The 13,340-nt window shown below is 39.4% G+C and overlaps 1 protein-coding gene across 5 annotated transcripts in view; it reads right to left on the bottom strand.

The window, feature by feature from the left end:
- Positions 1 to 13,340, bottom strand: part of LOC125451394 (coiled-coil domain-containing protein 102A-like) — a 554,142-nt gene that overhangs the window by 349,798 nt on the left and 191,004 nt on the right. For all 5 annotated transcript variants that reach the window (XM_048528428.2, XM_048528431.2, XM_048528429.2 and 2 more), the window contains one exon: positions 2,587 to 2,796. In XM_048528428.2, the coding sequence (XP_048384385.1) occupies positions 2,587 to 2,796 (210 nt within the window). The remainder of the gene's footprint in view (positions 1 to 2,586; positions 2,797 to 13,340) is intronic.

Genomic DNA, 13,340 nt, shown 5'->3' with positions numbered 1-13,340 from the left:
TTTATATAAGGAGGTGGGGGGTGTGGGCAAGGAGAGGTCAGCTATCTTAAAGCTGTCAGATTTCGAAGAAATCAGTATAATCTAGTTTCCAGGTAAGCATGTACAATGCATATTACCGGTCAACCATCACATGACATAGCCAGGGCCCAAGGAAAGGTTGTTTCACCAGAGTTGGATTGTGCCTCTTGGGAAGAGCAAAAAAGAAGAAAAAAATTAATACCAAATCAAATTTATTAGGAATAATTCCACTGTAGTTAAATGATTGATGACTCCAATCCCTCATCCAACTTTTTCAGTCTCATGAAGGGAGAGGTATTGAAAATAACATGAATCCTAAAGTACATGGAACAATAACTTATTTTGTTGCCTGTAGGGTGTTTATATTGATTTAAAATGAAAAAAATGAAGTAGCCGGTTAAATGTCTTAATAGTTATTGGTTTATACTTCAGTGCAAACGCTAGCAGTTTTCCCTCAAATTTGAAAGGGAAAATATTTTGTGGTGTATTCGTTTAAATAATTCATTCCACTTGTATTGATCAGTGAGTAATTAATGTAACCCATAACACAATGTTCTAGAATCAGCAGCAATGTTAGGCAGGGTTATTAGTAGGCAATTTTCTATGCAGTTACTATTGATCAGCTACTACTTTTCACACATCGGAGGAAAAGGTCATGGAACAATCAGCATTTAACCAGCAAGATTTTATGTTGAGGTGTCATCAAAAATGCAGAGTAGTAAACTGTACAGAACTGACTTTCAAAGATAGCAAACTTGTGCTGTTTCAACTTATTCTATCACAATTTCAAGCCACTCTGGCCTGCTAATTCAAAGTCAGGGGAAAAAATTGAACAATTATACTTGGTATCAAAATCCATGGGCTGAATCTTACCTCTTTTTGGGTAAGTGTCACTTTTGCAGAGATTGTTAAAGGGTTTCCACCATAAAACCAAATGAGTTTTCTTGCTATGTCTTCCTAAACTCATCACGTTAACTCTCTATCTATCCTCCCATATTTCTGATGATCCTCTCAGTCATTTCTAATTCCATTTTATGTGGCATGACTCCCCACTCGCCAGAGGACAGCTTTCCCTGTTTTCCTGCACCATATTTATAAGATTTCAGATGCAGACTGTCAATCCAATGCTGCCTTCTTGGCAATGGACAGTCATTCTGAAAACGATGGAGAAGAGGGCAATAGTGTTGGGATTCTCCGACAGGGAGCTGGAGGTCCCAGTGGACAGAATGATGCAGAGGCAAGGATTTCTCTTCCCAGAGTAGCAGCAAAGGAGGCCACGACCCTGATCCGAGATCACCATCCGGTTAGTAGGTCTCCACATTCCACAGGAATAGCCAATTCTCTCCAATTCTCAGGGTAAGTGCTGCACCCTTCTCTGTACTACTGTACCCTCTTCCCACCAAAGGTCATGTTCTTTCTATTGCCCGCAGCATCTTCCCTCACTCACTCTCATTTCCCTAAACCATCCCTCACTCATGTAAACCATCTACATGTCTCTGAAACTTTCACTTGAGAATTAATCCTTGGTGTGGCACTTTACCAGATTCTATGTCAACTGGCTCCCTTTTATCTCAGCCATTAGTTAGATCCTCAAAAACTTCTAATGAATTTGTCGAACATATTGACATAAGATAATCAATAATTACTGAACATGCTGACAAACAAGGCAACATTTCACCTATTGTACATGGATAGGAGAGGGCTTTGACTTTTAAAAGAAGCAAGTCATTTAACAAGTTCCGTAACTGTATTAGATGTTGGAAGCAAAGTGATGGGAACCATAAATCAACAATGAGCCTCTCCCTGGTGAGGGCTACACACGATCACCTTAAAATGCACTTGCAGAAAGCATTACAACTGGTCCTCCGAGAAATTGCCTCAGCAGTGAAGTTGTTCAGCAGGTGGTACAACATGTTTCCACCAGATGCACAGACTGCTGTAAATATAGATGTTACTTATTTAGCCATTAGCTTCCTTCTGGATTTGTTCTTTTGTTCTTTGTTTGACTCCTTGAGTCACAGTTCTCCCACAACAAAGGCTTTTAGATTTCCAGAAAGGAACATAACCTTCTGGAGGGCAAGGGCAATATGGACACTCTAAGCTCATCTAAATTACCTCTCATAATTAGGATTTTAGTAAACCAGGATTATTTCCCATCATCAGCATAAATTCCAGCCTTCTCCAACTATCTTCAGTTCTAACAAAGGGTTACTGGATTCAAAACATGACCTGTTCTCTTTTTACAGATGCTGCCAGGATTGTTGACTTTGTCCAGCACTCTCTGCTTTTGTTTCAGATTTCCAGCATCCACGGTTCCGAGTGTTTATTTTCATTTCGAGGCATGCTAGTTGAATAAAGCTTCTCCCTTCCAGTTGCTCGACTATATATTACAAACACTGCCACTTTAATCTAATCATCTGAAGTTGACACTGCACAAGAACTAATCCATCCTTGATAATAAAATATGAGGCTGGATGAACACAGCAGGCCCAGCAGCATCTCAGGTTCATCCAGCCTCACATTTTATTATCTTGGATTCTCCAGCATCTACAACTAATCCATCCTTACCTTATTTTTCTCAAACAGCTCACACTGCATTGCTTTGAAATCTGAATCAATGATGTTTGTGTTGTGCTGACTTCTCTTTGCCAGCATTTTCTCCAGATCTTCAATCTGGACTTTTAACTTCTTGTTGTCCCTCTCCAGGCTCAGTTTCTCTGTTTCTAATCGTTCTCGTTTCCCCCATTCAGCAGTGTTCTCAGCCTGAAGCCTCTCTAGCTGCAAAGAAAGGAGAACCTAACAGTTAGTCACCAAACAGAATAACAAAGCTAAAAATCAAATTTTCAACTGAAACAGCTCTAGTTTCTCAGCTAAAATGTTGATTCTTATTTGTCTTTTTAATCCAATTTTTCACCTTTTTCACCTCCAACACAACTGTGTTTGACATGGAGTTCAACAAAAGTCACTAACTCTTTAGCAGCTCACCCAGTGTTCATTTTTCAAGTTTAACTGTGGACAACTAGGGTTGATATGTTATTTAACCATGGAGGCAACTGCCAAGCTTCATACTGACCTCATTCCTCATTGCAGCAGCAGGTTAAAGCAAGCTAAAGGTCCAGAGATCAATTAGACACACGGACTGGCAGGTAACCTTTACAATAAATGAGGTTTATTCAAACCAAGGAGGATGTCTTTAAGTGTAGTGAACAACAAAGCAACAGAAAGGGCTACTTTCCAGTATACAACTTCTCACTCTCTGCTACTACCTGTCCAACCTTTCCTCAATGTCCTTCAGACATGCTGGTGGGGTTGCCATTCCTGACTGATCTAACATTAGAATATTATTTACAAGGAGTGTCATTTATAGATGTTGTGACACAGATGGACTTGGGTGTGCTTGTGCAAAGAACACAGAATGTTACCATTTAAAGATTTTGTAAAGCCATACTAACTTCCTTCAGAAATTTTGATATCGTGTACAATTATTTAAAGCTATACCAGTATTATTGATATAAAGCTCTCCAAAGCCTTCGAGTCACATTTCATCCCTCTCTCATCCCATGAGAACACTTAATGCAACAACTCTTGTAACATGGGGCAATTAACATCAATCAGGAACTGACCACAGACTGAAGTGGGAAAATAAAGCTAATTACAATTCCACGCTAAAGATCCAGCTGTTATCTGTCAATTCAGCATGATCTAGGGGTCGAGAAACTGTTACGATCCTATTAAGATCTGTCAATGCTTAATGAATAAATCTGACTATTATGCAAATAACCATGAGAACTAAGTTGTAGGATTTCACTTTTAAAAAAGACTATAATCATGTGGAAGAAAGGAACAAAGTAAGCACTGTTCATGCTATAGCTTATAAAGACTGTGAACTATGAACTCAATTTTATTTTTCACTTCTTCACAAGAATTTCTTTATCCTAAAAAATCATGAACATTCACACTTTGTTGTACCAAGCCAAAATATATTTCACAGCACTCTGGAATTGACTTCATTTTTCCTTATGTTTTCCTTCCAACTCCCTCTCAGAGATAATATTCTATGTAAATCTATCTATTAGGATTTTGCCACAAAATCCTCTACTTTTTCTTTCTATACCTCATGAACGTAGATGCCTCAATAACTTGTTTGGGTTTCTGGCAGATACCAGACTGCACTGGCCTAGCTTCCTGAAGTAACTATGCTAACTACTTATTACCACAAGGCTCTGTGAAGATCACTGTAGATTGCTTTCACAAGCTGCAAATCTTCTTTTCCTTCACAAGATCAAAACTAAGACAGAGTTCCATCTGTGTTTCACACAGTTAATAATGAAGTTTTTCTTTTGCTTATATTGCAGATCTAATTAATTGTGATATCAGGTTGCCTTCAAAATCTACTGAAATGAAGTCTTCACCAAAGCACAGTTGCAGGTCCCTTTCTCTTTATTCACAAACTGAACTGTCTGCTTTTATTAGCAAATACATAGTATTAAATAAAATAACCTTCTAACCAAGGTTCCAGCCTAAATCACATTCTCTGTGATGGTGACATTCTTTGAGATGATTCAACCAGAAATAAAAATCAATTATTTACCTACAACGTAGTTCTTTGATTCTGCAACTCATATAATTAAACTATTTCTCTCATGGAGCTTACAATTCTTTCTCCAGACTCCCCAGCTCCATTACAAGCATAGAGGTCAACTCTTGACAATGCAAGACAAATACAAGCAGCTTTTAAATACAAGTTCCAATCCGACTCATACCGCATTTCTTTCAGGGTTGTTTATCAGTTTTTTAATCAGATGTATTTATTTTCTACCGCTAAAACTAAAGTTCCTAAAACCAATATTCTAAAACATATGAATTATGAACAAGATACTCAGGTTTGATACAAGACCACAAGAACATGTAGCAATTCAGCCCCTCAATCCTGCTCCACCACTTAATACGGTCATAGATGATCTCATGTTGGCAATTTCCTGCCTACTCCCCAAAACCCTTCATCCTATTACTACATAAAAACCGGCCTATTCCTTACTTAAATTTTTTCAGTGTCCCAGCATCCACCACACTCAAGGGTACCGAATTCCACTGATTCGCAATCCTTTGAGAGAAATGGGACCCTCCTCATCTTGGTTTGAAATCAGCTGTCCCTTGGCGTAAAATCATGATCTCTCATTCCAGATTGCCCAAAAATGGTAAATATTCACTCTGCAACACTACATCCACTCTACGTTGTCAACCACCTTTAGCAACTTATACAATTCAATCAGATCTGTACTCATTCTTCTTACTAGCTCAATCCTTTCATCTCCAGAATTACATAGTGAACTGCCTCCAGTGAAATTACATCATTATTCAAGTAAGTGGATCAAAAATTACAACTCCTTCTGATGAGCTCAGTATCACTGCCCTTTTTTTGAAAGGGAGCAGTTAATTTGGGCAGTTCTTATTTCCAAAGCTTTTCACTGGCAGAATGCAATTCAAATATTTTTAACTAATTCAGTATTGGTCTTACTTGGCCCATATGTTGGAGGTGTAGAGCATGTAAAGTAATCAAAAATAAAGTGAAAGTGTTTAGCTTTCCTGAAGTAGGAATATAAGGGATAAGAAATAAGAGCAGCAGTCATCCTCTTAACCTTGCACCACCGTTCATTAGATTTCAGAGCTGATCTGTCCTAGACCTCAGCTCCTCTACTGATCAATATGCATTATTCATGCTTTTTAAGGTGAGTTTTTTATTCTATTTAGAATCATAGAATTTCTACAGAATGGAAGCAGACCACTTGGTCTATCGTGTCCACACCAACCATCTGAAAAGCATCCCACCGAGACCCAGCCCCCGACCTTATCCGTGTGACCTTGAATTTCCCATAGCTAATCCACCTCCCCTACACAGCCCTGGTCACTATCAGTGATTCAGCACAGCCAAGCCACACAATGTGCACATCTTCCTGGGAAGAAACAGGAGAACCTGCAGGAAACCCACACAGACTTGGGGAGAATGTGCAAACCTCCACATAGCTGCCTGAGGGTGGAATTGATCACCAGATCCCTGGTGCTGTGAAGCAACAGTGCTAACCAGAGTATTCAATAAACTGGCGGCTGAAGAAATTGCTGTCAGCGAAGCATGCAAAGCCAGTTTGTAGGTCCAAGTCTGATTTACTTACGCTGAAGGGAGTGTGATGAGGACTGTATCAAGGGGAATGGCCAAGTGAAGAGAGAGAATGGTTCTATTGAGCTAAACAAAGTATCAGCTGCAAAAATGTTTTGTGAACCAGAGGTTGGTGTGATGGTTCAGTGGTTAGCACTGCTGCCTCACAGTGCCGTGACCCAGGTTCAATTTCACAACTGAGCAACTGTCTATATAAAGTTTAAATATTCTCCCTGTGTCTGTAGGGGTTTCCTCTGGGTGCTCCAGTTTCCTCTGACAGTCCAAAGATATGATGGTTAGGTGGATTGGCCACGCTAAATTGCCCTTAGTGTCCAGGGATGTGCAGGCCCACTGGATTACCAATGGTAAAAACAGGGTCACAGGGATAGTGTAGAGAATCAGTCCAGGTGAGGTGCTCTTCAGAAGGAACAGTGTGTACTCGATGGGCCAAATGACCATCTTCCACATTGTAGGGATTCTATGATTTCTATCACTAAAAGCAGGTCAGCTGGGATTCTGAAAGTGCAGTTACAAATGAACTGAGGGATAGTTGTTTTCCAGGGCATGAAGGAAGTAGGTTTGGGGTGTGTGGAAGCAGGATGTGGATGGACAGTGAAACATACAAATATCAGTGGTCCTGATCTGTGTTTGACAGAGTGGGACGAGCAAGATCACATTAGACAGGAAGGTCAAAGTCACGGCCGTGAATATAAGTTGGGAAGCTTACATGGAGGGACAGATTTAGGAATGATAGATGGCAGGGTAGGATAGGGAGGAGATGAAGAGGATGTTGGGAGTCTGGACTCTCTCATTATATTTAAAAGTACTTACATATGCATTTGAGATGCCGTGATAAACGTGGTTACAATGCAAAAGCTGGAAAGTGGGATTTGACCCTTTCTCAATGGCACAGAGATGACGGGCCAAATGGCCTCCCATTATTTATATCTAATCCTTTCTCTTTGTGGACTTAGCTTTCCATTTAAGAATATCTTTGCCAAGGACAACGTTACCATTGAAGTGGCATGATGGATGCAGTATACCATCCAATCTGTAACTAAGCAAAATGATTCAAAATGCATTCATGGCACTCTATGAAATCACTAGAACAATATCATAAGTTAAAGGACTCTTTGGAACATATTTCAACCCATTGAGGAAAGGCTATAGTGCCTTTCTTTTTCATTAGAAAAGTGTGTATTATCTGTTCAGAATGGCTAATTCAAAATGAGTTTGACAAAAATCAAAGAAGCAACAACTCAGTTTAATGAAATATCAGTTTATTTTTAGCATTTGTACCAGCAAGTGTAGCTGCCAGCCTCTTCCAAGGGATTATTTTATTGCAAGCAGAGTGAGTACCAATTCATCATCATAATTCATCAACATCACAAATAATTACTTCTTTTTAAATAAAATCATTCATCATTTATTTTTCCATTAGTTTGACTATGGTAATACAGCTATAAATGTAAACAGGCTGCAAAATAGCTTTGTTATATTATTGGGCTATTAATCCAAAGGTGTGGCCTCAACAGTGTCCTCACTCTGAGTGTCACTCTCATTTACCCTCTAGTACAGCCCTCTTGTCTGCTTTCTTAAGTCCAGGGGACATGGTCTTGAAAGATTTAAGTGGCCATTTAACTTAGCCACTCACTGCCAGATCTAATTTACTGTATTGCCAGGTTTTTTCTCTTGTGCAATAAAACTGATCACTTTTCCAGGGGCACCCAGGAATGCAAGCATTGTATGGTATCTACAAGATCTCACCTCTTTCTTCTAAACACTGGAGATGACAGGCCCAGTTTCCTCAATTTCCGCTCATACTATATTCCTGCCATTCTAGGAATACATCTGATGAAACTCCAATCTCTCTATTTGGCAAATATATCCTTCTTTGGGCAAGGGATCAAATCTGCACATAATACTCCAGGAGCAGTCTCACCAGGATCCTAATTAATGGAAGTAAAACTTAAGTCTGGAATTATGCCACTTCTCCTTAAAAAGACAACCTGGACCACAATGTCCCTGCAAACTATCATCTTATGGTCAGCCTCTTTGCTTTCCAAATTTGGTGTCGTGTTGCCTTCCAAATCTATTTGATCAGATTTATTCAATCAGATTTCTCCACTGCCACAATATCAAAATGGTTCTTATCAAAATCACAAAACATACTCCAACTGAATGTGACAAAGGTAAAACTTTTTCTGCTTGTTCTTTCTGATTTGTCTGCAGCATCCGACACAATTGACACTGCTGTCCTTCTCCATTGCCCCTCTGCTGCCATCTATCAGGGTGGGACTTCTCTCACCTGGTTTCATTTCTTGGCTGTCGCATCATAGCCAGTGCAGCCAAATGTCTTGGGGAAAGATTAGGCAGGCACAGCTTGGCAGGATGGATGGCGATATGAAGACGATCTTTTGAACTTACCTTTCAGAAAGGTCCCCTCTTGCAAACTATGCTTCACAACGCCTCTGATGTGCAGTGAACTACAATCTTTTAAACTCCAATAAACTTAACAGCGACACAGTGGCTCAGTGGTTAGCACTGCTGTCTCACAGCACCAGGGCCATGAATTCAATTCCATCCTCGGGCAACTGTCCTGTGTAGAGTTTGCACATTCACCCAGTGTCTGTATGGGTTTCCTATGGATGCTCCAGTTTCCTCCCACAGTCCAAAGATGTGCAGGTTAGCTAGACTGGCCATACCATATTGTCCACAGTGTAGTGTGTAGATTAGGGAAATGCAGGGTTATAGGGATAAGGTAGGGGGTGGGTCTAGGTGGGATGCTCTTCAGAGGATCAGCATTGACTCGATGGGACAAATGGCCTACTTTCATGCTGTAGGGATTCTATGATTCTATAATAGGTTATTCCCATTTCCACAAAGCAATTTGCCAGGTCGGAGTTCAGGGTCTGAGCTCATAAGAAGAACCAGCCTGTAGCTTTAAAAGGATTCCTAAAAATCAGAAATGTGGGGAATGGCGTCTTTAGTCTTAGAATCGGGGCTGTATTGCTATTTTTAAAGGCCATCCATCACGGAAAATGTAGGGTTATATTTTTCAGTCTTCTATTTTTATTGTTACAAGTGTCAGCAAGTATCAGTGAGAGAAATCTGATCCTTGAGACCGAAGATTTGGAATCTAACCACCATTCCAGGAGCTTGAAAAGAAGTCTTTAAAAAAATGTGGCAAGTAAAATGCTTTCTAACCGCAGCCATTAGCTGGAGGGTCTATGCCCAAAAAGTCAGCTTTTGTGCTCCTAAGATGCTGCTTGGCCTACTGTGTTCATCTAGCTCCACACCTTGTTATCTCAGATTCTCCAGCATCTGCAGTTCCCATTATCAGCTGGAAAATTGAGTTTGGTGAAAATACCCCAGTTGAGATTTTCCTCACATTTGAACTTCAAACATAGATCTAATTGAGATAGATCTAACATAGATCTGTTTTAGACCTAATTCTCTCATGTCCTGTTATAATGTCAGTGTTTATGATCATTGAAGAAAAATAGAGGATGGAACCCCAATTCCTGCCTCTGGTCTCCAACACCAGCTGCACGTTCCAAAGTCTAACAATGATCACAATAGAATAAGCGCACAGTGTAAACATATCAATAAGAAAAGCTGCTTCATAGCAGAGTCTCAACATTTAATTCATCAAATAAAGTGAATTCTTGACTGGAAAAGGAGCACAAAAGAATTAGGGATAATTGTGATCAGAGATAATGGGAACTGCAGATGCTGGAGGATCCAAGATAACAAAGTGTGGAGCTGGATGAACACAGCAGGCCAAGCAGCATCTTAGGAGCACAAAAGCTGACGTTTCAGGCCTAGACCCTTCTAGGCCCGAAAAGTCAGCTTTTGTGCTCCTAAGATGCTGCTTGGCCTGCTGTGTTCATCCAGCTCCACACTTTGTTATCACAAAAGAATTAGGGTTTGTCCATTTACTTATATGTACCATGTTCATGGCAAATTAAGTCTAATTTGCTCCTAAACAGCCTCTGTAGCATTGAAAATTAATTTAAAATAGTGCAGAGTCTCTCTACTTCAGATTCAAATTTTTGTTAGAGATGAAAAGTTGCAAAAAAAATTAAATGATTGGGTTTACTTTTTTTTTCTGTTTTCTTTCTCTGTCTCCCAATCCAGTCTTTTTCTCAGTCTTGGTTGATTTACGCGCATGATTAGAAACTTTTTCTCTTTTTTAACTGACAGCTCTCCGTTCAGATTTGGAGATGCATTATGGGCTAAGGAGAAATCCAGTTGTGCATCCTGTTCAAACAGGTTGCTGTGGAGGGTATTGCAGCTTTTAACTGATAGCTGACTGGGACGCACATATAAGTCTAATAATTAGCTTATGGGAAAATGCAACAAAATGTTGCTGCTGTGTGTTTGCCACTGACCACAAAATTTATTGCACACAAATTAGGATCCCATGGCAGCTCCACACAATAAAGGTTGGTGGATAAGAATCAGCATGGAGAAGGCTGTTGGGAATTCCACAAAGTCTATGAACCACTGGCGCTCTGTGCTTCAACCCTTCAAATGCTTGCAAACTGATTGAATTACTTGAGCTCCCAGCAACAGCTTCTAGGACCCCAGTAATTGTTATCCAGTACCTAGAGAACTACCTCTGGCTATACTTCTTAATGGGGGCGCTGCTCAGCAAAGCTGTGTTAGTGAGGCCTAGCTCACTGCCTGAGTTATTATTCCCCATTAATAGTTTAGGCTATTTACACTACAATCACTCCAAAATTGAAAATAAATTCAGGACATTTTTTACCTTTCAGATTTTCTTCATACTTAAGGATTTTACCTATGGTTGGTCATCTCTCACCCACAGTACACATCTTTCTGGAGAGTTGTTCACCAGATAAAGAATGTATCTTTATTGTGAAAGAAGTGAACAAATTGAGTTTGATTTTTACTCCCAGCAAATTGACTGACCAGTCTCTCCAGAAGTGCCAACAGGGCAGGGGCGTGGGCAAGTCTTGACGGCTGGGCCTCATTACGAGGCCTCTTCTAAAGTCCTGGGAGGTATCTCCTCAGCCACTAATGCTGTACAGCTCAAAGATCTATGCCAAGGGCTCGCAGCAATGTTCCTTGCCTCAACAGTGAGTAGGACTATGGGAAGGGAATATTATGGCAGGATTAGTGTGGGGAAAACCAAAATCCAGAGCTTCAAGTTTCTACATAGAAACATTCTCCATTGTCCCTCTGCCTTATTCATCTCCAACTTTTTCCTGGCTGCCTTTCCCAGAAGTTTAGCTTGCTGTGGAAGTTATATCAATGTACCTCCTCCTGAGGTCTCAGTTTAAAATTGTTGACTCCTGGGTCTCTAAGCTTAAAAAGGATTCTTTTGGATCTGAGGGGGTTTCATTGTCATCTGCAATTTAAAGTGGCTCACTCATCAAATTGGGCAGGAAATGAGTAGCTAAATTCCCTATAAAACCTCAGTTGTTCTCCCAATAAATTTCCAATTGAGGGAAATATAAATCCACCAAATATCTTTTCCCACTATCTCCAGAAAACAAAATGATTTACTTTGGTTGTGGAATTTAATTAAATTATATATGATGCACAAAAGTGATTTCCATAATTGATACTGCAGTGTATTAACAATCGACAGAAAAAGACTGACAACAAAATAGAAATAAAACATGATGAAGGCTGTCATTATTTAAAATTGTGCATCACTGTCTTGTGAAGGCTTTGCCTTCTTTGATTAGTGAATACATTGATTTGGACGATTTTAATTTGAGCTAGTTTTGGTAATGATTCCCACAGAATTAACTATTGTTTTGAATCAATTCCAATTAAATCATTGTATATACTATTTATTTGATTATCTAGACTTAAATTGATCTCTTTTACATTAACAAGCCTCATCAGATAGTCCTCTGCAATGTTTAGACTTGGTAATTAAATGTTTCTAAATGATTATGGTATTAGAAACCTCCCTAAATTAATGAAATTCTAGAATTTAAGAAACTATCAATGCTATTGTTAATTCTGATCTTGCCAATACCAATTGCCATGACATTGTAGCAAGCTGACTTATTAATACATTAGATTGACAGGTAAGAGTCTTTTTCAGGCAATTTGGCCTCTGCAGTGAAAATAACGTTAAGGAATCACATAACCAACCAGGCAAATGACCCAATCTCCTATTTTAAGCACTATATTTCACTTGGCTCTCGAAGTTATTTTCACATTCCTTGCCATCAACCTAGAATTCAGTGTACAGGGATGCCCCTGTGCATTAACTGGAGAAGCAAGAAGGATCAGATCATTGAGGCACCTCAAGACAAAGACAAGAATTTCAGCCCAATGCACCAACGAATGGAGAGCCTTTGGAGGCCAGCAGGAATAAGCCAATAAGAGATCACATACAGAATGTGTTGGAGTTTGTAGAGTCAGAAACAAAGGAGCCAGCAAAGTGCATGTCAGAGAAATTAATTCTTAGATAGGACACTAAACTTAGCCACCTACTGCCAAGAAAGATGGAGTTACCTGTTTTTACATGCAGCCAAGATCAGGTTATTATGTCATCCAGCAGGCTCCTGTTCCAAGTTAAAATAAAAGCTTAAATTGGCGTTTTGAGACCCATATGAGAATGAAAGAGTAGAATACTGCTCCAGCTCCAGTTACTGTGTAGTAACTTCACAACCACATTCTTATAGAGTCATAGAGTTATGTAGCACTGAAACAGTCCCTTCAGTCCAACTCATCCATGTCCATTGCCCAAAAGCCTATTAAATGTTGTAACTGTATTTACACTTACCACTTCCTCTGATAATTCATTTCATAAACACACCACCCTCTGAGTGAAAAAGTTGCCATTGAACAAATGTTCAATATTGCCACACATAGGAAGCAAACCAATTTATCTCCCAGTGAGGAAAACAAGAAAAAAGTTATATGATTCAGTGTACTACCTGATGTATAGTTATTGAACCATTGCAATCAACTATAAATAAAATGAAATAGCGCTCGGCATCCAACTAGAAAGCAAAAAGCAAAGTTATTGGCCAGATTACACCAAAAAATATCAAAATTCATTCCTCTAAATTGATTAAATTAGTCGTTCTTTTTATAACATCATAGTCTAAACTTTTGTATCAATCTACTTTCGTACTTTGTGAATTTATGCCAGGCAATATCTATTTCATAGACT

The sequence above is a fragment of the Stegostoma tigrinum genome, chromosome 5, assembly GCF_030684315.1.
Source record: "Stegostoma tigrinum isolate sSteTig4 chromosome 5, sSteTig4.hap1, whole genome shotgun sequence".
Lineage (NCBI taxonomy): Eukaryota > Metazoa > Chordata > Chondrichthyes > Orectolobiformes > Stegostomatidae > Stegostoma > Stegostoma tigrinum.
This window is presented reverse-complemented; position numbering and strand designations above follow the sequence as displayed.